This window comes from Rhamphochromis longiceps, linkage group LG11 (genome assembly GCF_057381845.1).
Source record: "Rhamphochromis longiceps isolate RC_006_pf linkage group LG11, R_longiceps_female_GT1.1, whole genome shotgun sequence".
NCBI lineage: Eukaryota > Metazoa > Chordata > Actinopteri > Cichliformes > Cichlidae > Rhamphochromis > Rhamphochromis longiceps.
Window position 1 is genome coordinate 21,436,880 of NC_140567.1, and position 26,104 is coordinate 21,462,983.

General features: G+C 42.1%; 2 protein-coding genes across 2 annotated transcripts; both read right to left on the minus strand.

The window, feature by feature from the left end:
• Positions 1 to 1,374: 1,374 nt before the first annotated feature.
• Positions 1,375 to 13,862, minus strand: nacad (NAC alpha domain containing). The gene is made up of 10 exons (XM_085422836.1): positions 13,359 to 13,862; positions 9,937 to 10,223; positions 4,309 to 9,820; positions 3,933 to 4,166; positions 3,227 to 3,318; positions 2,741 to 2,809; positions 2,473 to 2,619; positions 2,257 to 2,391; positions 2,024 to 2,146; positions 1,375 to 1,530 (listed from the first exon to the last, which is right to left on the minus strand). Exons 1-10 carry the CDS (start codon positions 13,441 to 13,443, stop codon positions 1,516 to 1,518), a joined length of 6,699 nt encoding a protein of 2,232 aa, XP_085278962.1. The 5' UTR covers positions 13,444 to 13,862; the 3' UTR covers positions 1,375 to 1,515.
• Positions 13,863 to 19,198: 5,336 nt separating this feature from the next.
• On the minus strand, positions 19,199 to 25,562 carry tbrg4 (transforming growth factor beta regulator 4). Its single transcript, XM_085422837.1, has 11 exons — positions 25,470 to 25,562; positions 24,494 to 25,003; positions 24,059 to 24,379; positions 23,213 to 23,387; positions 22,894 to 23,051; positions 22,694 to 22,804; positions 22,456 to 22,600; positions 20,794 to 21,036; positions 20,596 to 20,707; positions 20,337 to 20,451; positions 19,199 to 19,749 (listed from the first exon to the last, which is right to left on the minus strand). The coding sequence occupies exons 2-11, from the start codon at positions 24,914 to 24,916 to the stop codon at positions 19,648 to 19,650; spliced, it is 1,905 nt and encodes a 634-aa protein (XP_085278963.1). The 5' UTR covers positions 24,917 to 25,003; positions 25,470 to 25,562; the 3' UTR covers positions 19,199 to 19,647.
• Positions 25,563 to 26,104: the final 542 nt, after the last annotated feature.

Sequence of the window (26,104 nt, forward strand, 5' to 3'; positions counted from 1 at the left end):
TGTAGCAACTGAAAATAAAATAAATTCATAATTATAATAAAGGTCAATCAAATGGACCAATATGGCAAGGCCATGATGATCCACTTGGTAAAATAAATTGCTTGGCATCTTTCTTGGCCTCAAGACAACAATTCTGATGGCTAAAGATCCAAACGGGACACAAAAAGTAAAAAAAAAAAAAAAAAAAAAGCAGTCACATCATCAATAAACAGGCATTATATCCATATTTGACAGATGATGTGGTATGCTTTGGATCATGAGCTGTTTCTTTCCTTCTTCATACTTATTTCTTCCACCATTCTAGTACTATATATTGGAGATAAAATATCTGAATTCCAGGAGCAGGACCACGACTCCAAACATGCCCCTTCTGGGTCTTATCTATATATGACACCCCCAGTTCTAAGGGCTGTTCGTTCTTATTTCCATGCCCCACCCTCCTTGCCCTTTTTTCAATTCCTTCACTTCTTCACTTTTCATTAGTTCATGTGCCTTTATTCACCTTTATCTACTAAATAACGCTGCAAAACCTAAACTGAGGATGTGGGCCCAGCTAATGAATCCTCTTTCATCTGTTTTCTGGAAAAGTCTAATTTGGATTTCTTGTTCTTGCTTGTAACTGGTCTTTTGCACCTTGTTGTAAAATGTCTGTATTCATATTTTCTGCATTTGTGACGGCATCTCTTGATTATAGACTTTGGCAATAAACCTTTTCAATATAATTCTTGCCTTAGTTAAATTCTGTGAAGTGGTTTTTCTTAACCATGGAAATAATTCTGCAATCATTTACTTGTCGTCTGTGATCTGTCAGACTCTTTGCTGTTGCTTAGCTGGTCAGCGCATTCTTTCTTTTTAATAATCTAACAAATTGTTGATTTAGTCACTTGGTGGATTTGGTTTTTCAGCCAACTGACGACCTTCCTCACTTGCACTGATATCGTTTAACTTCATATTTTTAAATTACAGTAAAATGCTATAAAACACTGCTTCATTCCTGCTTCATTTGTAATGAAATTACAAGAGACTGAGCCTCAACTGGCTATGAAACTGTTTTCCACTCGATTTTTCTCATTATTTTTGAGCTTTTCAAACATGGGATTTAAAATTGTTTGATTTAAAATCCCCTGTGGTGGTGTACAGATGCAAAACTGCAAGAATGATGTTTTTGTCCAATAAATTAAGGACGTAACTCTAGCATGGAATCGAATAGCACAGATTTTGCTTCCAATAACCAATCAGAAACATTTCGCCTCTTCTTTCATTTAAATATTTTCAACTTCTCCTGAAGTGAAAGTTGGCGTAAAGGATCAATATAGCATGTTTGATTTAATGAATGTGAAAGACTAATCTTTTCAGTAAGATCAGTTTCAGGGTCCAGTCAGAGCCCACGTTGGAACAGACTTTATTTAGCAGATATTGGGGATGCAACATATAGTAGCAGCGATATAGAAGAGTCAGGTGTTTAGGCTTTATAGGCTGGAATAAAGGGGTCAGGAGTTGAATCGTCTTCACCGCTCACATGGTCAGCTCCTGTGGAAATGCAGGGGAGAAAAGTGAAGGTGAGAAAGAGAAAAGGTGGAAAATTGAATTCAAGATAAATGAAAACAACAAAAATACTATCTTCACTTCTACCCAATGAAAAAGATGTGCCACTGTGGAACATATCTCTCTTTGTATATAATTAAAAGGGATACTCATTATGTGAGGCTTCATTTCCCAGTTATCTTAATAGTATTTTATCCTGCATCAAGAAACAAAACATCTGCGTCACTTGAACAGCTCCAGTTCTTATGAGAGCACTTGCTGCCATCTAGTGGCCATGAGACTGTACTGATGACCTACAGAACAGTGGAGGTTATTCAGTTACTGGGGAGAAATTCTACTTGTCATTTGTCCTCTGCTCTTTCATCTCACCCCCTCCCTGCTCACTGGCTGTGACTCATTATTTTATTCACCATCTGCCCTCCCTCCACACTCTCTGTCTTCCCCTCTCTTTCCCGCCTTCAGCCTCATCGTTTCTCACCATGATAGCATTCACAATGTCATTCTTGTTGTGTTTCAGCGCACGGACGGCTTTGGCTCGTGACACATTGGCCTGAGCCATCACCAGCTCAATGTCTCTCTGCTCAAGGCCTCCCTCATCCACCTGATGTATAGAAAGAAAGAAAGAAAGAAGCAAGGATAAAGAGAGATTTCAGAACATACGTTTTAACGGTTGTTGAAATAGGTATTCAGAAACAATAGTTCAGAAAATACCTCTTCTTCTTCCTCTTCACTCTCCTCCTTGATGGTGAGGCTGGGTGGGACAGGTGGGGCTAAGGGAGAAGAGGTCACAGGCACCTTGAATTTCTCTGCGGCTGCTTTGTGAGCCTGCTGAGACAGGTCCTCAATCTGAGGAGAGAAAAGGACCGGATAAGTAAGCTAAAACTGAAAGCTGAAACTTGAGTAACCAAATAGACAAACAGTACTCACCTTTGCCTCTCCGAACACAATATAAATGTCTGATACGGGGCTTTTGAATACATCTGGTCTGCTGATGACAAACAAGATGCTCTTGGACTTCCTAATAGTGATTCTGGTCACACCGTGGACTGGCTTCAAACCCAGCTTAGACATGGCCTAAATGCACAATAGAGAAAACAAGAATTAGGGATTGAAATGAAAGAAAAAGAATCGTATCACTTTTAATATTATATTTGACCACTTATTAAGTTTATGTAGTAGCATATAGTAGTCCAACCTTGCGGGCCTTCTTTTCACTACGGCTCTGCTTTGGCCTGTTTAACCCTTCATCCGCAGAGGAGATAGACTAGAGAAAAAACAGTTAAGTTTATGAAATAATCCATTATGCTTTTAATATGCAAATGTTGCTAATATGTTTATGCTAATATACCTAAATATAACTCATGATGCTTCTGTTTTGTTTTGTTTTTTTGCTTTTTGCAATAGCAGCAACATTTTGATTAAAGTTTGCCTTAAAGAGTAGCTGGAAATCAGGGCTGCCACTGCTACTGGCTAAATAGCAAAAAGGCTAACATCTGATGAATATTAGATTTTATGAGTTTAAAATGCAATGCTAGTTGAACAACATGTTAAACAACATGCTTGGCCAGAAGTACATTGTGTAAAATATATATACTATATATATATGTATATATACTATATACTATACATATACATATATATGGAAAGATGGTCACCTTTAAAATCCCATAGACAAACTCACCTGTGGCTCTGATGGTCTCAGTGGTTCCAGTTCTTCCAGCTCAGGAACTGAACCCTCACTCTCAGACTCATTACATGAAGCCAGCACTGAACCTTCACAAAAACAAATTCAAAGCACACATATATAAAATAAGTCCATAGGAAAACTAGAGTAAAAATAATTTGTCTATCTATCGAATGATCTTCCTAATTAGTACATAATTAGCCTATTTTAATGATAGATAGATAGATTAATTATGTACCAATTATGTACATGAATAATCTATATCTGATATCTAATCCGTACCAGAGACTTTAATTAGCTTATGTTGATTAAAAATATAATAAAAAATCACTATGTGATATTCACGTCTTTTGCAATGTGGCTTCACAATAGTATGTAACACAACGTAGCAGTGTGCTCAACTCCAGCCTGAATAAACATGAAAATGAAAGAATGCTGGCACACATTGATAAGTGCACTTTCCTTGCTGGGTAATAACACTTCATCCATAATTTAGGTTACAAACTTTGAAACAGTTTAAAATATCCTCTCTGTCAGTAAACTTATAAATGTAAGATGGAGAGAGCGTTATCACGTTGCATAACCTCAAAGAGAGAATCAAAGAGAAAGAGAAAGAGAAAGAGAGAAGGGTGGGTTGTATAACACATAGCTAAAGAAATTTTGGGGGATTTCAGTGCCCCAGAGGAGGTATGAAACCACTTACAATTGCTCTGGAATGATAGGTCAGTCTCTTCACAAATGTTGTGGCTGTGTTTCATAGGACAGCTGGGCCGCCTGCCTGTAAGTTGGTGGGTAGAGAAGGGCTGAATTTCCCTTTGATTGGCTGAACCAGAGTTTTTCTGTAGTGATCCATTTCTGCTTCCTTGAACTCCTTTGGGCTGGGATGTTTTACCTCCATCGCCCTCACTGTCTGTCTCTTCCTCAGCCAAACTAGGACCTTACAAAACACACAATGATTATCACAGCTTTTATGATAACAGTGTTAGGAAGTGTTTACCTTTTCTTTGACAAACTCGCTAACTCAAATGTTTGGATTAGAGAGGGAATGTTTGGTTTGAGGTAATCATGACTTTACTCACCTTTGCACCTGTCTTGTGTGCTCCATGTGTGACCTTGACTGACTTGTTTGTGAGACTGTACTCTTGCGTTAGCATGAGACTGGGAGTATGACTGAGACTGGGGATGGGAACTAGAGTCTGGAATACAGACTGCATCTAAATTCCCCAGCTCGGGTAAAGATGACTCCTGGGCAGACTGAAACAGACTTAATGGCATGGCAGTGGAGAATAAGGGTGAAGAGACAGTTGTGGCAGACACAGTTGATGTACTGAGGACATCAGTAATCTCTTGGAGGTTAGTGGTAGGAAGGAACTGGGAATTAGGGGTGTTCTGTGTTGTAGGGGAGGTTGACAAACGGACAGGGGTGGTGTGGCACGTGAACAGTGAAGGTTCTTGCCGTTGTTGGGCTGAGAGGTCAGGTTGGGATTCCTGCACTGGTGTGGAAAGATCATGCTCTGGGTCTGTTGAGGCACAAGGTAGAGAGCAGGAGGAAGAGGAAGAGGAAACAGGAGATGCTGAGAAGCAAAGTGGATTCAGAGAGTATGGTATGGTATTGTGGGTAATATCTATGTTGTTATCATTAATGTCCACTGTAAGTCCTCTCTGATTATCAGGTAGCGGTCTATTATCAAGAACTTCCTGCTGTACGTCTTGGTTCATCGCCACAACAATATTTAGGTTGTCTGTTGTGTGTGTGGTAGAGACATCAGGACTCGGATTGTTTTCTACCTGGAGCTGTGAACCAGATTCAACCTTGTCTGTCCCAGGCGTCTTCTGTTGACAATCCAGTGATGAAAACTTGTTGCTTGCATTATGTCCTGTCTTAGATTTGGATGTTTCTGCATTCCCCTTTGACCGTACCCCTGGTGTGTTATTTAAAGGAACAGCAGGTTTCTCTGGATCAACAACAGATTCGGGGCTAGAGGCACCTTGACTGTCTGTCAGAGGTGCCCTCTGTTTCTGCCTTCCTCTCCTTCCTTTCTTTGCATCAAATGATGTATCTGTGCAATGTCCCTCCTTGGGGCTGTCACAGGGAAAGTGCTCTGAGTCATTTTGTGCAGAACGGGATTTCCTTTCCTGTTTCTTCTTCTTATCTTTTTTTGCACCTCTCTCTTTTGCTTTCTCTTCCACTTTGTCTTCTTCATTGTCTTCCCCTGAGTTATAAACAACATGCTGTTGTTCTCTAAAGGCATCTTTAGTCTTTGGTTCATCGACAACTTTGTCCATGAGGGGACTGCCATCACATTTTCTTTGGCTTTCTGTCTGAGACTCCATTATCTCTGTTTCTGACAAAGAACCAGTATTGACCTTTTCTTGACAAGCTTTACTTGGTTTGGAATCATCGGATTTGCATTTAGGAGTGAATGATCCAAAGGAGCCCTGTACCAAAGAAAATGATGTGTCACTCTCTGGAGTGATTGTCTGACACTCTGGGCCTGTATGACTTCTTAAGTTGGTTTCATTTTTTAAATCAAAGTGTTTGTTTGTTGCAGCTGCATCTGAGTGAGTTTCAGTTAATGGCACAGAGATGCTGGAGCCACCTTTCTCGGGGAATGGTGTCTGTGTTGTTTCTGGTGTCTGGTTTATCAAACTATCTGTTGATTTCCTGTCTCCATCAGGAATCATGTCCGAAACCTGAGGTGGCATCTCCTCAAGTGGAATATTAGAGACAGAGTCTCTAACACTGACACTCACACTCTGGTGTCTGACTTCCTCTGACAGAGCATTGAGACTCCCATGAGCAGAGCCAAATGCAGACTCACTGTTATTGTTACAATTCTTCCAAGTGTTTTGTATTTGTGTTTCTGTGTTATCGCCGTCATTGTGTGGATTTAGATTACTGATATCATCCTCCAGGAAGCTGGCGTTCCCGTCTTCTCCCCCCCCTTCTACTGAAATCTCCTCAGTGGACTTACAGCGTGCCAAGTTGGACTCAGAAACTCCCTCTCCAACCAGTTCTTCGGTATCTGTTTGGCGCTTCTCTCCATGCAAACTGTTGTTATCGTCTTCATCTAGCATAGACCCGAGAACATTATCATAATTTCTGCATTCTTCACTGTTCATGTTAGAAACCATGGCCGTCTGCTTGCTTTGGCCTTCTGCATCACACATGAGCAAACTTTCCGCCTCTAACTCATACCTCTTCCCCAGAGACAATGATAGAGATTCCCCTGCTCCCCAGACACCAAACTCAGCCTCTGCTCCTAATCCAAGACTGAACCCCATTCCCACCCTGGTGTCACACCATGCCCCTGCTACAGAACCCATCTCTCTGCTTGTGTCCATTTCTGAATTTTCCCTTTTCGGAGAGATGGCAAAAGGTGAGTGTGGGGAACCAACAGCTCCCAGTACTCCCTCATCAGTACTGAGGGTGTTTTCCCTTAGGTTCTCCTGGGAAGAGTCACCAGGGCAGTGTTCAGGTGTTAGGGCCAGATTGTCAGCTAGTTCTGAGATGACTTCTGGAGAGGTCGAAACAGGGATATTACTGGGATTGGGACTAGGGTCTTTAGGACAAGATAGAAGAGGAACACCTTTATTCAAGTCATTAGTAGCAATGACATTGTTCAGAGACGGACCAGAATCACTGATTCTACACTCCACACTCACTGACTCTGCTGAAGCATTCCCATTCTTCTGGTCAAGGTCAATATCAGACTCACTGTGAATACTGGTTCTGCACATGGCCTCTGCCCCTACAGGCACATCATATTTACTGCAGAAAGACTTTGACAACACACGTCTACTTGCTCCCACAGTCCTTTGGCTTTCAGAGTGATAGTGGCGAGGCTTGATGAGCAATTTGAAAGAATCTCTTTCTGGCCCATTTATGGGCTCAGTTACTGAGTTATCACTGTGTAATTTCAAAGAGTCTCTTTCTGGTTCTTTTTCCACTGTGCCACTATTACTGGGCAATTTGAAATCAACATCTTTGCCCTGGTGATCTTCTTCTGGAAAAACTGAAATGTTCTGGTCTGTTGTTTCCTGCACAGAAGTAGCAGAGGGAGGAATGTGGGACATGTGGGACTCTGTTGCAAAAGAAGGTGACACATGGCTGGTATCAGGAGTGGAGGAAGGGTTAAAAAAGGGACTGGGCTTAGGCCCCTCAAGAGGATTGGAGAAAAAATCAAGATAAGTCATTTCACTCTCATTTGCACTCTTATTCGGGTCGTCGGAGTCTGACAGAGAAGAATTCGCTTCTGCAGGACAGGATAGTTTCTGGTGATCCAGTGGTTTGTCTGTGCTTGCTTGTAGAGGGAAATGTTTTGCCTGACCTGTTTCGCTGGTAGATTCTAGTTCAGGGTCTGATTGGGTCTCAGGGATTTTACATGCATCCACAGGACTGGGATCTACATTGTTTCCTTTAGGGTGGGCAGTGGCTTCAGACAGACAGGTGGTTTTGCAGCGATCCGCTAGTTCATCCATGCTCTGCTGTGAGGGCAAAGGTTCATTTTGTACTGTGTCACTGACAGTTGCCCGTTCAGGTTCTGATTGTATTTGACCTGGATCAGGTCCATCTGCTGATGTGGGCTCTAATGATTGTGCATGCCTCTCAGTGCTGTACAGACGTTCGTCTTCCTCCCCGTTGTAGGAGGCAGAATCTGATGACTCCTCTGTATCGTCTTGGAAACAAAAAGACTCATCCAACCCCTCATTAAGAGAAGTTTCTGAAAGCGAATGAAGGAAGGATGCTGAGCTATCCTCATCTGTGGGATCCTCCACTGCTCTGCTATGACATTCATCATTGTCGTCCTCATCTTCTTCTTCTTCCTCCTCCTCCTCTTCGTCCTCTTCTACCACTTTCACTTCCACCTTAGCTTCCTCGCCTGACTCTTTACGGTCATCACTGCCATCATCTTTATTAGTTTTCTCATATTCATCACAGCTGACAGCACCATTAGCATTACCATCAAAATCATCATCATAATCATAATCGTCATCCTCTTCGTCTTCATCGTCATCTTCTACATCTGCCTCCTCTTCTCCCGCTGCATAGGCATCAACGTCCTTTTCTTCGTTTCTGTCATTAACTTCTATTTCATTCTCTTCTTCAGTGGGGAAGAGAGTGATTTCCATTGAATCAGCCTTAAAGATAAGGCTGGTGTGAAGGGGAAAGGAGATGAGGGAGGCAGGGATCATCCTCTCCTCCTCTGGTATATCATCAGCACAGGCTGCCTGGGATAGTATGAAGGAACTGGGACCAAGCCTATCAAACGCTCCAGGAAAGAAGGCATCCAGGGAGAGGACAGGTGAGTCAGGGCTAAGGCTTGATGAGGCCATGGTCATGTTCTCTGTGTCAGGAGTCAAGGCGGTTGAAGGAGGCTCTTGGTGGACATCCATCTGTCCATAATGTTCCTCTGATACGCATGCCTCAAGTTGCAGTCTCAGTCCCGACTGGATAGGTCTAGACGACTCAGCACTTTCTATACTGTCCTCATCTAGAGGGCAGAGTGAACTTTCATAACCCCCTCCATCCTCCTGGGAGTCACTACTGCTACTGCTCCTCAGAGGGGATGTGTCCTCAGTTACCCAGCAGGGGCGACAGCTTTCTCTAGAAACACTGACCTCGTCTCCTTTTAAAATTTCTTCCTCCTCAACTATGACTGTGTCTGTTATACCTGTTGGGGAATTCAAAACAAAATCCCCCTCATGGTACAGACAGAAGTCCCCTGCCCTTTCTTCCTCGCGTTCTGGAACTATTCTTCCCTTTTCCTCCCCAACTTCATCTCCAATTTCAGACAAGGACCCCACAAAACAAGCAGGAGCCTCCTGTGTTTCTTCTGTGAGGAGTGGATTTGGAGATGTGGAGGGGGAGGTGGAAGATGTGTAAGAGGAGGTCCAGCTGCCTCCCTCTGCTGTGATGTAAGAGCCAGAAGGAGAAGTGAGAGGGGAACAGAGGTCCTCACTGTCAGAGGGAGAACCAGGGGACAGTGGAGAGACAGGGGAGCCAGGATATGAATGATGTTTCAGGTGTGAAGAGCGAGATGCCATTTTAATTGGGGTAGAAGGAGCAGTGTAGTAAAGGTCAGGGTCAAGACATGAGGGGACACCCACTCGTAGTGGGTCAACAGCACAGACTGGCTCAGAAAAGGACAAAGCAACTGGACAGGAAGGCTCAGAAAAAGAGTGGGAAGGCACTTCATCTTGAGAGAGGCTTTGACACTCTTCTTTTTTCTCCATCAAGCTGTCATCTGTCGTGAGTGACCCTGGGGAGGTAGAGGGAGGGAGCAGGGGGTTGTGAAAAGGCATAGGGAGAGTCGCTGAGGGGTCTGCACGGTCTTTTTGCTGAGCCTCCTGTTTTGGGGATTGATTTTCCTCTTTTCTTGTTTCCAACTGAGTCTCTTTTGCCTGTGCCTGAGGATCTGAAAAGCTTTGAATATCTGGTAAAGGTACAGCCTGATCACTTGGGGCAGTAAAGGGATTCCCTTTCTTGATCTCTGTTGTTTTCAGCAGTGTTTCTTCACCCATCACCACCCTTGTATCAATAGTTTGTGGCTCCTGGTAGTCACTCTCCACCTCAGAACCAGTTAAGACCTGGGAATAAAACATTTTACATACACAATTACAAATGTTCATAATGGTATCCTAAGTGCTATGAAGCTACAACATGATCAAACACACATACATGCACGCACACACAAGACACGCACCTTGATTCGCTCCATCTTAACAGGGACATGGCGGCCACATGGTCCATGGCCACCTAATTTTCCAGACAGTCTGGGTGTGCTGTTGTTGCGATGATCGGAGCCTTCAGGTTGAGGTCTTGGGGTACCAGAAGAGCTAGGGGACACATGAAATAGTCGTGGTCCAAATGGAGAAGTGCATGCTGGGAGCAGCTTTTGTGGAGTACTGGGAGAGGCACTAGAACCACTGTCACTCGGGGATGAACCACTGTCACTTGGTGTGGAGTCAGTAGATGGGTGTCTGGTCATGTCTGAAAAAGAGAAATGAAAATAAATCAACTTCATAAGTAAAAGAAAAAAAGATCAAAACAAATATTAACCTCCTATGACCCGAACTCTTCCACGACATGCATTTTTGATTTCTCTTTGATATTTGGGCTGACTGGGGCCAGATGAATGTAAAAACAAAGAATTACCAGATTTTTTTTTACCTGATTTTTGTTTCTAAAAAAAAATGAGAGACGCATATACGGATATTTGTTTAAAATTTCAATAGCACAGTAGAAGTATAATGTCCTCATAAGTGGATATCAGACCCTTGTTGAGCAAAATTGAATATTTTGGTCTAAATAACCCAAAATGTGATGTCCACATATGTGGACACCAGGTCCTAGGAGGTTAAGAGTTCGGATATTAATACATTTGAACTCTGAGGAATTAACAAAAATATCATATAAGCAAGCTGACTAAATCACCTTAGTACCACGGCACTAGACGTGATGTGGAAAGTCATGCCTCTTTTATTGTATAATATTAGACTTTAGATTTCTGTGTTTGAGTTTCACTTATCTTAGCCCACACATTAGTTCAGAAAGAGCAAAAGAAAATTACACCAAAATGCCAGTCAGTAAACAAATACCCCTCAGCTCTCATGACACAGCAAATGGCTTTCAGTAGAAAAAAAAGAGTACTGAGACTTAAAACAAGACTGTTTTAATGTATTTATTATTATTATTTTTGTAATGCGTGCGGCAATCCTCCAAAAGCTTGGTCTCTATAGATGGAAGTCAGAAACAATGTTTCTTCACATACACAAGAATCTTTACCTCTGCACGTCTCTTTCACAATTAGCACAATTAGCCAGAGGCAAAATAAGCTGTTATTCTATTACAGCGTTCTCTGTCCTCTTGTCCTTCTGGACCTTGTTATCATTTTGTATCCTCACCTGTCATTGGGAATGGAGAAATCACTGAGATGAAATGTCAGGCTGAATGAAGGAAATGAATCAAGAGGGAGTAGAGGAAGTCTTGGGTATGAGTAAGAAAGTAAAAAGCAAGAAGATAAAAAAAATTTAAAATTCTATTTGTCATCTTAAATCAGTTCTTTGATGCTCTTTGATTACTACAATGCAAAATTGTACTTTTTTCAAAATATCCCTCAGAAGATATGCTCTAAGCTCTTTGTCATCCACACACCGAGAACAGAAACCTCATTTAACTGGGCCATTTGTAGGGTGACCTCAATTCACATGCTGATTGGTCATTACAACACACAAGTGGCTCAGCTCAGTGCCAGCCACATATACACCATCACTGACACATGCACGTGTTTTGTTCTCCATGGAGCATAGATATCACATTCACTTACTGTTATGTAGCTCATTCTTTCTATCACTCCCTTATATTACTCCTTAGCCTTTTCCTAGCTGATCCTCGCTTTGGCTCTGCTTTGTACGCAGATGTATCTAGCAGGGCGTAGTAGTAACTAAGCACATGCTCTTTTCTTCTCCTCCCTCGCTACTGTCCTGCCCTCCCTGGGGAGGTGGCAGATGCAAGCATCAGCACTTAGAAGCTCTTCCCGATCACTGCTCCAATATTAAGATGAAGGTGTGTTTGTGTGTGTGCTGAGTCACGCCACATAGACTAAAAGCTGCTGTTAGGTCAGAGAGATGCACAATACATAATACACAAAAGACAACTCTTCTGCTACAGCACAGCCTAGTCTCAACGGAACATAAACAGGCTGATTCTGATTGTCTTCTCCTGCAGGAGCTCAACAAAACCTCACTATGCTACGGTGACAAAGGCTAATATAGCACTGGTTTTCAACAGCATATCTGAGTTCAAGAAAATCAAGCAATATATACCTTGAAAACACATCTAGAAATGCTCTATCGTGCTTTAGTGACAATCATAGGAAGTACATAAAAACTGTTTGGCTAGGCTGCTAAATAAGTCAGTGACATAATACGACTGCCTGGCCTCGGAGCCTGGTCTCAGGGAATGCAGTTAATCTGAGCACCTAGCTTGCTGTATGAAGAACAGGCCGCAGTTGAGCAGACTAAAGCTGCGTCACAGTGGATGCAGTGCTGGATTTGCCACCCCCAAGAGCGAGTCTCTGATCTATCTATCTATCTATCTATCTATCTATCTATCTATCTATCTATCTATCTATCTATCTATCTATCTATCTATCTATCTATCTATCTATCTATCTATCTATCTATCTATCTATCTATACTCTAATAAGATCAAAGTAATTTATAATTATAATATATAACAATATAATGTATAATATAATACAATAGAATGATTATAAAGTTTAAGGTAAAACTTTCACTATAACCTATAACCATATTTAATGATCTTATATAGTAAACAATAAACAACAAAAATAATGAAAGCTCTTGTACCTGTGAGGTTGTGTTTTTGTGTTAAACTGTGCTCTGCCATGCTGCTGTGTCATGTTCCTGTTGAAGCTGGGGGGTAGGGAGGAGCTACGCCACACTGCTCTGCACTTACAGCTTGCATAAAACTGATGTAGAGATGGGGATGCGGATGTGGCATGAACATGGGGCAGTGGGAGGAGTGATAGAGACTACGGGGGCCAGATTTAGGGTGGGGGTAAGAGCACTGGGAATCCGATGAGGACTGAGGCTGGATGCTGGGGGGGGGGGGGGGGGCAGTTACACAATGAAATTAGTCGGTACATACAATACTGTGGTAGCTGAAAGGAACATATTGCTAATTTGGATTCTGTAATGGGGAGTAAAAGGAGACGAGGTAAGAGTTGATGTCTAGGGGTGGAATCTCTTGGGAGGCTGCTAATAGCTGCAAGGGGGAAGGAGAGGCAACATGCAGTTTACCGAGGAAGCAAACATGCAACTGAATCACAGCTTACTCAGCCTGCACATGTCAGACACACAGAAATCACCCAGGTCTAAAGTGAGATCTCCCAGGTACTTTTGAGCAGTTAGTGCTTGTCAAATAATCCTTTACCTTTGCTTTTCTTCCTGCTAATACTTCAGTCCTTCCTATCCTATCTGTTAAATACTACTTGCTCAACACAGTCTTGAGCCTTTCTTCTCGATTACGCCCTGGTCTCTGTCTCAATTAGTATCAATGGAAACCCTCTCCTTTCCCAGTGCTCAAGCCCAGTGGTCCTACCTGGTCCAGGGAGCCCTGTTTCCTCAGGTTCCTGCCCTGGATGCTTGCCGCTGGGCACGGATCTGTGAGTGCTCTCCCCCGGCATGCTTCTCGCTGGCTGTCTTTGACTCTGACGCAACGATAAACCATACAGCCAGAACAGACAAGGTGAACGAGGAGAGAGAGTGAGAGTGAGAAAGAAGAAGAAGGGGAGGGGGATATGAATGCTCAGCGACCCAACACTCAGATCTTCCCTGCAGCACGTGTCTGCCTCTATGTGTGTGTGTGTGTGTGTTTGTGTGTGAAAGAGAATGAGGCAAACAGAGAATGAAAGAGGGAGAGTCAGAGATGGGAGTATAGGCTGGTCTCTCTCTGTGGTGCAGCACAGTGATGCTGCTGTTGTGGGCGTGTGCTTCAGAGCCTCATGATCCAGTTCATCGGTGTGTGCGTGGTGTGTGTGTGTGTGTGTGTGTGTAGAATCTGAGAGGGAGCTGCAGTATTCTCTCTTGATGCCCAGTTCCTGCTTTCCTCCCTCCTCCTCTTCCTCGCATCTTCCATCCTCCGTGTATCTCTCTCCCTCCTCTCCTCCCTGGTCCCCCACCCTTCCCTTCACGCCCATCCAAGCTATGACTGGATCTTTGGAGATGATGTCAGCACATTTCTGCTGATCTCTCAGTGCTGCCCCCAACCTTAAAGGAAAGAAGCGGTACTGCAAAAACAAGAGTGAAATGGATAAATCAAATGGAAAACAAAACAGACAGTGGAAAGAGAAACCTGGAACACAGAGAATCGAATGCGCAGAAATGAATCCTGAAAGTATACTGCTGATTACACCCTCTGCCTCCTGCTCTGATTTGATCCAACAGGAATCAGGAAGGAGATATTTGCCCCAAGGGCCACTAAAACATCTGCTTCTGCCCTCCATCTTCATCTCTCATTAAGACAGCATCATTTAAAAAGCCAATTCAAAGTGCCTTACAAAGACTAAGTGGGTAATAGATGGTGTTAATCTTTGAGCAAAGGATTTTGGGACCTCAAGCTATGCTTATAGCAGCTCACTCTGATAGTTAGATGAGGAACATGCACATGAGTATTCTGTTGGGGTCATTTTGTAGGGCTCTAGGAGCACTCCTCCTGTTCCTCCTCCTACAAAGGCGCAGATACAAGTCCTGCTGCCAGGCTGATTCCCTCCTAAGGCCCTATCCTTGTGTAACAGCCATTCTCCTGGTATCTCTCTTCAGACTCTGCTGGGAGATACAGAAAACCTTCTTGCAAGGAGTTGGTTTAGCTGTAACTTGAATGGGCTGCAGGTACAATATCATACGACATGCAGTGGACACTTGCAACAAGCAAAACTGGAGTAAAATCAGTCAGGGGGGATAAGGAGATAGCAATGACCCGTAGCCACCACCTGCAAAACCATCAATTTTCAGGAGGGTCGTCTTGTTCACCTGGCTTACAGTGGTTTATGCCTCCATTCTGAATGGACTGATATTGCTTAAGTTGAGGTGACTTTGTGTTATACTGTGATGATCAAGTATCACACTCTTTTGAGCTTTTGTACTTTATAATGCTCAAGTAATCTAGTTCTAAGATACCTGATAGACCAAAGTCTGTTGTTGATATGGTTGATGGGCTAATTCTTTTGTATATTTAAGTGATATGCCAAATATTTCTCATCTAAAGGGGAAAAATAAAATAACAGCAGGCCAGAAACAGAGTGGCAATACTGTTTCAGTGAAGCTATAATTGATAATAACAGCCTCAAATTGCAACAAGAAACAAAGTAACAGTAGAACAAAGAAACTCATCAATCAAAACCACAGAAGAAGAATAAAGATTTTCATTGGGACTGAAGCTGCTATAATTAGATCAGATGTGAATAATCATGGAGGTGATTTCATGTGTGTGCAGTTAAAAAAGCTTCTGTTTGTTTGCTTCAGACTCCATAATGACCTAAGAGCTCTCGATACTAGGTTTATTCTTCATGAGAAATGTGTTTAGAGCCAAGACTGCTTAAATGGTAAATGGACTGATTCTTATATAGCGCTTTTCTACTCTCCCAGAGTACTCAAAGCACTGTATACAACATGCCTCATTCACACCCAGTTCTAAACACAAGTGCAAACTAATCTACATTCACACTCTGATGAACACATCAGAGAGCAACTTGGGGTTAGTATCTCGCTCAAGGATACTTGACATGCAGACTGGGGAAGCAAAGGATCGAACCACCAACCTTCCAATCAGTAGCTGATCTACCACCTGAGCCACAGCCACCCCTGCTTATTAACATTACATTAATATACAGCAGCACTTTAGCATAAGCTAATGCTGTGTTACACTCTTGGGGTATTAAAGTATTAAAATAGTTACTCCTGAAAATGAAACCACGAATGAGCTCCTCTTGGCAGGATACGTGACCTTTAATGTCTTTCTTCGAGATAATAGAGCTTGAGCATGTCATGCAAAGCTGTGATTAAAATTATTCTCAGATAAGATTTTTACCAATGAAAGCATTAAAACCTGGAAAACTCCAAAATGTTGTAGTAGTCTGCTTAGATTTCAGGACTGTGAAAGATAATATCTGTCAGTTTTCCAGTCTGCCCAGAAGTTTTTCTCACCTAAATGGTAGGGATTATACCCATCCCCAGCTCCATGGTCATGTTATCTCCCTTTACCCTGCCTTTAGGCCAACTTTGTTACTTGATTGGCTGCTCCTTACAAACAGCAGGACCAAAAAGAAGATAAGTTTATGGCTAGAACCTCTCACATATGCATCTGCACTTTCCTCATTTCATTCAACATGAATATGATCCAACGGTATGCGCAAAGACGATATTAGGACCAATCAGTACCATAAAAGATGTTTTATGTCAATATTTTTTTTAAACAGCCAAACAGCATTCTCAGTGTCATTTTCAATCACTCTGGCTGAAATGTGACCAAAAGGGCATTTGCATTTTCCTTTAGGAAAACATGTTGAGAAAGCTATTTTGAATAACTTGCCTCCAGAAATGCAAATGCCCTTTTGGTCACATTTCAGCCAGAGGATTTAATAATGGGTCTGTATTAAATTAATAATTCAAGAAACAATGGCGTCAAGGTCAGAACAGCAGGTGGATGAATTAAAATGCTCCATTATGTCCTCCAGAGTTTCGACTTTGTTGGCTGTACAGTGTAGCCAGTTCATTTTCTGCACACCTAGAGCAGGAACCCTTGTTCCATTGTTCAACATGGAGCAATTTATGGCCACTGTCATGTTTTCAATTAAAAAATGGTGCAAACTCATTACATTTACTGAGAGATAAGAAGTCAAGGGTAACTGTGTTGGGGATTAGTCAGAGCCCAAGCAGTGATAAACAATAATTTATTCCTGCTGACCGTGTCAAAAAAACTCTTGTTTTTCCTCATTTATGTCAAACTAATGTCTTCTTGTGTCATACTCAATCTGAATGCGTTTTCCTCTTCAGTGGAGCTGCTTCCTGATTTTCAAAAATGTTCTTTTACCTTTTCTCATAAAATTGCAAGAGTAAAAATTTGGTGTCTCATTGATGTAAGTGCCACAGAAAGAACTCTAGCATAACCATTATAACAGCAGAAAACAGCAAACTACTGAAAACACTGAAGCTGTCAGAAAGGCGTTAACAACATTGCTTAAAATATCTTCTTTTTTCCCCAAAAAGAAAACCACCCTGTGGCCTTGAGTGCATGTGTGGGTTCCAACAGCTCGGCTTACCTCAGAAGTCCTCAGCAGTTTTCTCTTTATTGTTGTGAATAAATAAATAAATAAATAAAAATGTGAGACAAAAGATGAAAGCCTCTCAGTGATTTTTGTCAATCATTTGTCTCAGATTATGACTCTTTAAATAATCAACTGCCTATCAATCACTGGGTTTTTTCCCTCCTCTTTTATAGACAACTAGCGAAGGAAATCTAGCCAGAAATAGAAAGCACGAGAGGGGGTGGCAGCAGTGAGCAAAATAAACAGCAGTGGTAGTTTCCATGGCAACCCAAAACTTCCCATGATGGAGTGCCAGCTCAGCACAAGTAATTAATGCTTCACTGGTCCGATAAAGTCTGATAGACTCTGTGCAAAACAGTTTACCTCAACCTTCAAAGCTTAAAAAACTGAAAGAAAAATGTATTTCTGGGTTTTCAGCTCCCAGATTGTCCTCTCAGATTGTGAGTTTCATGTGAAAGTGCTGCTGTGCCCATTAAATCTGCACCTGAAGCCATGTGCTAGGAGCAAAGGGGATTTAAAAAACAAAAGCAAAAAACATATATAACAAATAATATGGCTTGCTTTGTGGTTCAATACACTAACAGCTGGAGCGGGAGAAGCTGACAACAGACAGAATATTTTGGATGAATTTTTCACCAAGCATGTAATGGTTTTTCTTGTCTCTGTGCTGTGCCTGATATCATACTATATAATACTAAATTAATGACTTCTCTTAATCTGCATTTGGACATTGCATCATATATTATGACGTGCTTTGAGGGATGGTGGAAACTCAGCTTTCCCTCATCAGTGACGTGAGGCCAACAGATCTAATCTCATTTTACGTCACTGCTTGTGTGAAGCTCTGTTAACTTCCTGGTCTTGATGGAGGTTAAAGAGTGGAGCTGAGCAAAATAGAAATGTAGCAGATTTCCAGAGTACATGCTGTCAGCATAGCCATCACCAGTGTTCCCATTACACTTCTTCTGTTCTGTTATTACTCCTTGATTCAGGTACAGAGCTTGAAAATGCCTGCAGTCCTGCCCAAGTCACTGATTGACCATCAGAGAAAGTGTTCTTTAATATCAAGATGCCACACTTTTCCTTATTTGATTTCACTTACTTTAACATCAGCAATCCCACTAAGCAGTCACAGGAAGGTGTTATCAGCTAATTTTGTCAAATCTGCCAATATTTGTGATTAATAACATGCAGAAAGTGGGAGTCAAAAGCGTGGACCATAAACACACATTTAATTTTGTGTATTGTCACAGTGCCACCATAGCTTGTTCATGTGAGACACGCAACACAAAAAGTTACACATTTCATGTTTTTGTTTTTTACCAGAAATACTGTTCAGGTCATGATTTAACTTTAACCCTATCTTACTTTTATCATGAAATTTATCTTAACACCACTAAGCTGCAACTTTTAAACAGCAGGAAACAAAGGAGAGAAGAAGCAGCAATCTCAAATCGATTTCTTTGGAAAGTGCATTCGAGTTAAGTAATATTTTCTTTCTTGCTGCCTCATTCTTGGCTCTGGTTTTATCCACGCAGTGCTTTAACCATCGTTAAGTTCTCTCCTCTGCCCTGGTTTGCAGTTGTCAGTCTTCCTTTATACGCCACAACTGAGAGCTGCTGCAGCTGTCCATGATGATGTGTAAGCAGTTTCAAGTGAGCAACGTGTTTTATCAGTGAAGTTTACCCTAGCATGTTTCATCGTGGCAGTACTGCTGGGCTTCAGTAAACATGCACATTAATGCACATGCATATGAAGTTTGGAAAAATTACTTCAAATGCGGTGGAGTTATTTAAGAGATAACGCATTCACAAAATTCATGTTGCCGCTCAATACAGAAAATCTGGGCATCAAATGACTCGTCATTTTATCTGACATAGCAGTGAGAAGATCCACACACACACACACACACACACACACACACACACACACACACACACACACACACACACACACACACACACACACACACACACACACACACACACACACACACACACACACACACACACACACACACACACCGGTTGCGAAACACAGAATTGAGCATCTTGTATCTGAGTGCCACTCAAAGCAAACGAATGCAACAGCATTAAAACACAAAGGGAGGTAAAAGAAAATTAAATAAAACAATTTATTCCATCACAAGATGACACACATTCAGAGATAAGTTATTTCAGTATATTCACACCCTGACGCTGAGCACATTAGGAACAAATTGAAACACAGCCGTGCTGCTTCGGTTTTGCCTTGTCACCACTGATGACTTAGTCCTCGATCATAAAATTTCTGCAGAAGCCTTGTGTTCATTTCAGCCTCTCTCTGGCTCCAAAACTCTATCACTGTCACCATGGAAACAGGGAAAGCCCCACACGTTTCCAAGGGAACCAGATGGAAATTATATGCTTTTTTTTTTTCCTTTTCTTTTTTTCGTGCCAGTATATGAGAGCTTCTCTGCAATGCTGCTCTGTTCTGAGTGTGTGAACGTGGGTGTGTGTATTCCCGGTGGTCCCACATTTGATTGGGAAAGCTCCGATTTAGCTGAGCCTGCAAATGTTGCCCAGTTCACTTGGCCATGTCCTCGGCCACAGCCTTCCCCATTTTATCTTTGAGGTAGGCTAATTTCTGCCACTCTGTCTTGAGCTCCAGCCACTCGTAATACGGCACCTGAAAGAAAATAAAACAGACAAAGCATGTGTTTACAGAGCTGATGACCATCTGTCACCATTAAAGATGTATATTTAAAATAAAATGTTGGTTTTCACTCTTAGATTCATATAGTTGGTCAGTTAATACAGTCTGAAACACTGCAACCCGACAAGCAAGTGAGTATACAGTTGGCTAAGGAGATTGTCCTAGATGAGAGAAGAGACAGAGCTTGGATTGGCCTAGATGAGGCAGAGCTGCGGCTGGAGCTCTATTTATACCACAGACTGCAGCGGGGCCCACCTGACTCTCAGCTCTACAAGTATTAGCTCCATTGTTTGCACACAATCAGCCTGACAGAAACAGCAGCAGCGGCGGTGCTGGTTCTCTGCTTCTTTTCTTTGAAATATTGCTCACGAGCAGAGAAAAAAAACAGAAGATCTCTATTTCAGTTGGCTTTAGTGTGAGTTTGAGTTTGGGCAATAAAAAAAACGAATCTAAAGAACAAACAGAGCTGTTCAGCCTATATAGAGAAAATTATTCAGTCACTGTGGGGGGGGGGAAACACCACCATCTCAGGCACTGCTACAACGCTGGCTTCTACTCACCTCTACTGTGATGAAGCCAGCCAACTGAAGATGTCGCTTCATCATGACAAAACGTCCCAGAAGGTCTTTACTCTTTGAGCCAAAGTTGGGAAATTCCCAAGATAGGAAAGCTACCCTAAAAAAAAAAAAAAAAAACATATGTGGGGAAACAGGAGGACAAATATATTTAGATTCCTGGAGCAAAAGATGCTGCAACATTAAAAAGCTCAAAATAAATCTTTAAGTACCCAAACCCACATGACTCTTCCCTATGACTCACCGTCGTGCTCCTGTGGGTAAAGCCTGATCTCCTCCTCCGCTTGGTAGATGAGGGGCTTTTATTGTTACCATGTCAACTGGTTTGTTGTCAGCATCCACGACGAGCTCACCATCTGAGAACATAAAAAACAAAACCGCTCTAGTAGTGATGAAGCATGTAATCTCATATTATATCTCCAGGCTTATTATATCTCCTTACCAATAGTCCATCCATACACTGTGTCAGCACCAATGCGAAGGGCTTCTGACCTCCCGCCCACAAACTTCAGTAATGTTTCTCTCAGGGTTCTCTGCAGAGGGGACAGGGGGGAGCTGCTGGCCGGGAAAGACGGGACACTCTGAGAGGACAGAGTATCCAAAGAACCAGGATGCTCCAAGCTGAGAGTAGCAGCGATATGCAAGAGCTTCAGTTTGTAGTTCTCTGCTCGAGCTGGACTTCCTTCTATAGTGAGGGAAAAAAAAAAAAAACAACACAAAGGAAAGAGAAGGAGTGACGACAACTCACTGGCAACAGGGCTTCCAAAACCCTTACAAGAAGGTTTGAGGAAACAAAGCAATTTTTTGTCTCTACAGGAAAATGGGACTGATGATCAAGCTTGTCCAGTCAGAAGTATAGTGGTGTGGTACTGCCATCTGCTGAGCAGGAATGGTATTTAGGTAGTTAACCATAAATGCCCAGAAAGACACTACAACACAACGTTAAAAAAAGAGAAAAAAAGATGGGAATCAGAGAAATCTGAGGTCTTTTATATATATATATATATTTTTCTTTTTTTCCTTAAAAGTTTCCTTCCTGTCTTGCCTATATAGCCCAGACAGTTTCGTGGTTAGCATCCCTGCATTGCAGTTACATTGATTCAGTCACTCAGCTCTACTTCACCAGCTACTGTGAGTGGTAAGAGGTCTATACAATTGTCTTTGTTTGTGCACACCAACCACAGTTAGGGCTAAAACCTGTGATTAAGAAAACTACGGGGCCAATTTATTTTCATTTATCTATTCCCTTTATTTAACAAGGAAGTGCCACTGAGATCAAATCTGGTTTTACACGGGAGACCTTGCAAAGGTAGCAACCGAACAAACTCAAAATCTCAAAAACTGAACAAATACAACATAAAATGCAAGAGACACTCAGAGAACGCAGACCACCACCAAGGCAGCTCAGTATTTATTTTAAAGGGAACAGTATCATATTTTGTATCTAAATTCCATTTTCTTTTAAATATACTTTAAGAAGTTTGCACTAAAGGTAAAACAAGCATTAGATTATTGTAATGCACATAAAGTCAGAATAAAATGAATCAACTGCACTAAAAAAGTATCCCATGCCAACATGTTCCTGTCAGCTCTTTATTCTGGTATGACTATTTAGTTTACAATGACTATTTAGTTTACAATCTTTGAGCTGCTTTATGTATCGGTCTCCATGACAACTGTGGTGAACATTTCCTCCATGTTTCAGCTTGTAAAACTTTCAGCCTGTGGTGTCACATAGGTGCTGTGTGGGGATTCAGCTCTGAATTGTGGGAGGGATGTTTTTCAAGTCTTTTATTTTATTTGGCAAAACAATCTTTGTGCTGGTTTTCTGGGTCTGATTGGATGTCCTGCTGTTATCATCTGTTGTTTCTGCCTCAACGCATACCAGGAATTTTGGTAATGTGCTAGGGGCTTCCTTATCAGTTACCTGAAGCACATTCACCAGCCTCTCCTACTTTAAAGGAGCAGGCCGTGTATTTCACCCTGAACGTCTGACAATTTAGAGGAAACCTGATTTACTTGTGTGAGCCTGCTGTGTCACATAAAGCGCATATCTGCAGAACTGAGAATTGAGGATAAACGCACACACAGTACCGATTCTTACCTGAAAGTTTGGAAACGTGATTTTGCTGTATGAGGGGAATGAGATAGTGGGGTTTGGCCTGCTGTAGCACACACAGAGACCAAACCACATCCGTTTTCAGAAAGGGTTCCAGGCCTGAGACAGCCTTCTCCAACACAGAGTGCACCTTTAATCAAAACAGCACAGAGAGCAATCGTTTCAGTTAGGAAGAAGAACGAAATGTGCACAATCAACAAAAAGCCTTTAATGACATTAGCACCTTGTTAAAGAACTCTTCTCCTTTGCTGGGCTGAAAGCCCAGTCTGGCAAAAGTCATGAGCAGATTACACAGCTGAGAAGTAGTATACTTGTCGCTGTTTGCTGTGTAGTGCTGATAAAACAAAATGTATAGAGAGAGAATTTGAAATCACAGATGCACAATGTTTTGAAAATGACTTTTATCAGGGGCTGATTACTCACCTCAGCAAAGGCTTCAAATAGAGGCATATGGAGCCATTTGAGAAAACCAAGTGACTTAGCACAGCGTGTGATGTCAGCAGAACTGAGCTCAGGGACTCTGGGTAATAACTCCGAGGCCATTCGCTGAAATACCTGAGAATGGTGGAAACTCAGCTTCCCTAAAAGCAATGATAAAGGTTCTGTTGTTAGCAGCGCAGAGCGTGTGAGCAGACAGTCATATACAAAACACAACAAAACCTCATTCATCAGGTTTATCAAACCTAATATAAAGACTTGTGATGATAACACATACATAGCCTATTATTTATGGTGTTATTACCGTATGCAAAGGCCATGTCCATTATCAAAGGTGTGGTGAACTCTGCCGAGGGTTTCTGGAGAAGGTGGTAGGACAGAGCCCTGAGAAGTGGGACGCTTCTGTGACTCTGAGCTGCCAAAGATACACAGACTTTGCGAATATCTTCTCCTGAAAAGCCCTCTGCAAGCTCCAAAGCCTAAAAGTGGAGAAAGAGGATCCTTCATATGATTTCAATATATGTCAAGTCAAATCAGTGTATTCATATAGCACATTAAACACAACTGATCTTGCCCAGCTGCATAAGCAATTAAAATTAACAAAGAAACAACACAAGTAATTAAAGAAGAATAAAAACAATAATAATAATAATAATTAGGGAATGGAGTAATAATATAAAAATGATAATAGTGAGTTACGGTAGATGAAAACAGTAAAATGATATTAGAATAAATGCACAGAGGAAAATGACAGTAAGCTTAGGTTATATTTATACTCCAAAAGAAGAAGATGACTGTATCGCTGCCTTAAATACTAGGTAAAATCTCTGTACAGAGTTTTATGTATATGGACACAGTGTCTAACTCTAAGTTACTTTCACTGTGCTGCCACTACAGACACAATCATTTTTATCATTTCTAATCAACACATTAATATTTCAACTTTTTCTATAATATATATATAAAATTTCACACGTGCTTTCTCCATTTAGCAATCTCAAGGGATTGCATGTAAATGACTTTAACCCAGTGAGAAGGGCCAAACTTTTAAACACAGAAATCTGCCTAAAACACTGACATTAAAACTTTAAACTTCAAAACTGGAACTTTAACCGTGTTTTAAAGGTGACCGTTGTTTGAAGTCTGATACCTTGTCCTCCAGTCTGTCCATCAAGCTTGGCGACATGCGTTCTCCTTTGGATATCAGCGCACTGACAGTTTTCGTATCATCAATCTCAGTCCAGCGCAGTTCAAGTTGTTTAAGCGTAGCGTTCACTAGTTCCACATCCTGCTGAGCTTTCCTGCCTGCTCCCCAGTCTACCAAGTAGCCCAGCTGTCTGTACGTCAGCCTTCGAATTCTCCACAGGACTTCTGTCTGGACAGAACTGAGCACCGGATCACTGGGGGAAACACCCATAATCCAGAGAGTTCGCAAGACAGACACTAGACTGCTGTTCCACACAGAGGCCACCTTGAATACACAAAGATAAATGAGATATTTATCTCAACAGACAAGCTTAAAGTTCTTTTGAATGTTGATAACTTTAATAGATGAGGGCAGAGCTAGTGCACTTCACTCATGTACCTGCCGAGATAAAGTATTCATCATATCCAGGAGCCTTGAATCCATCATCAGTTCTGGTTGTTGTTCCTTAAACTTTCCCTTGGTTTTTAGTACCAGCTGGGCCCACTTCATGAGGGCGGTGGCAGCTTGATTACCATTACCTCCATACTTTTCCCAAGCAGACAGGATGTCCTCTGGCACTGTTGCCTTGTCCACCGATTCGTCCAGCTGTGTGCGAGTAGGGCTCACTGAATAGTGGTCTTCTTTGGTAACTGCTGTTCTTTCACACATTGACCTCTCTGTGAGCCATGGCCAGCCCTTGGCTCTTTGATACTCTGCAGGCCCAGCAGCAGATAGAGGTAGGCGAGCAGCAGCAGCAGCTGAGGCCTGAGAGGAGGACCTGCAGAGCAGACGGGCACATCTGCCCAGGAGGCGGCCAGCCATGGAGTCTGAGAGACAGAGAGTGGCTAAAGACAGGAAAGAAGGGCTTTCTCACGGCTCAGCAGCTGGTGTCACCATCCCACTTTAAACCTGAGGGGGCAGTAAAGAATTCAACATTAAGTGTGGCTATAAGAAAAGGGTCGCCTTTTAAATCTCACTACAAGTTAACACATTTTCAAGTCCGCCAAATGCTTTAGCCATGTTTCATCTTCTACTTGTGATACAGATTTCCTGAACAGCGTCGCTAATGGTGATAAAAGTGGTTGTGTAACCAGTGGTACGCAGTTTTTCTTCGTCAATAATGCATCTAAGCCTAGCTCTGCAGTACATGCCACTGTAACGCTGATTAAAACCCATCTTCTTTACACGGAACCCGGCAGCAAGAGAGAACACGCTGGTCTTGTCATGTAACGTTGAATCCTGACCTTGTAGAGAGGAAGAGGCGCAGTGAAACGCCGGTCTGCCATCTACCTCCCCTCATAATACTCGTGTCTGTGCGTCGGAGAGCAGACTCACTGCACGGTTTCACCGGCTACCCAAATAACCAAAGGCTTACCTTTAATTTACGATCATTTTGGCGAAAGTTGTTCACATGGAAAGTGTCTAGGAGAGGTGGTCGCAGAAAATTGACGTCGTCGGACGCTGTCACGTGATCAGCGGATGTCGCTGTCATTGGCTGGAGTCGCCCGACAAGAATCGAGAGTCCAGGTCGCGTTCAATAGTGTGTGTTTGAATCTATTTTATAATGTAATGCATTTCTATATAAACCAAATCCAAACGTTCGCCAGTTCATGAATGAAATGAAGCTCACATTCAGGGCAAATCTGTCTTATTTGCAAGCTACTTAGTTTACCGTCACAGTTGGTGTGAACGCTCTCATCACACTTGACAGGAGAAAGCACTGTGCAAAACTCTTGAACCACCCATTGCATTACTTTGTTATATTTTGCTTACATTTTTTTTTTCTTCTTGAGCAATAGTTCTACAGATTTTCTGAGGGTCAGTCAATCTTTCGACATTGGCTGCTTTTTCATTCGTCAGCACTGTCCTTGTACCTGGCCATTTTCACAGGAATTGGGCTTTCTCTTTTTCTTCTTCTTCTTCTTTTTTTGTTTTTGATCAGCCACTTAACATTGACCAAAGAATCATTAAAAAAGGGGCGAACCAGTGCTGTGTCTACACATAACAGAC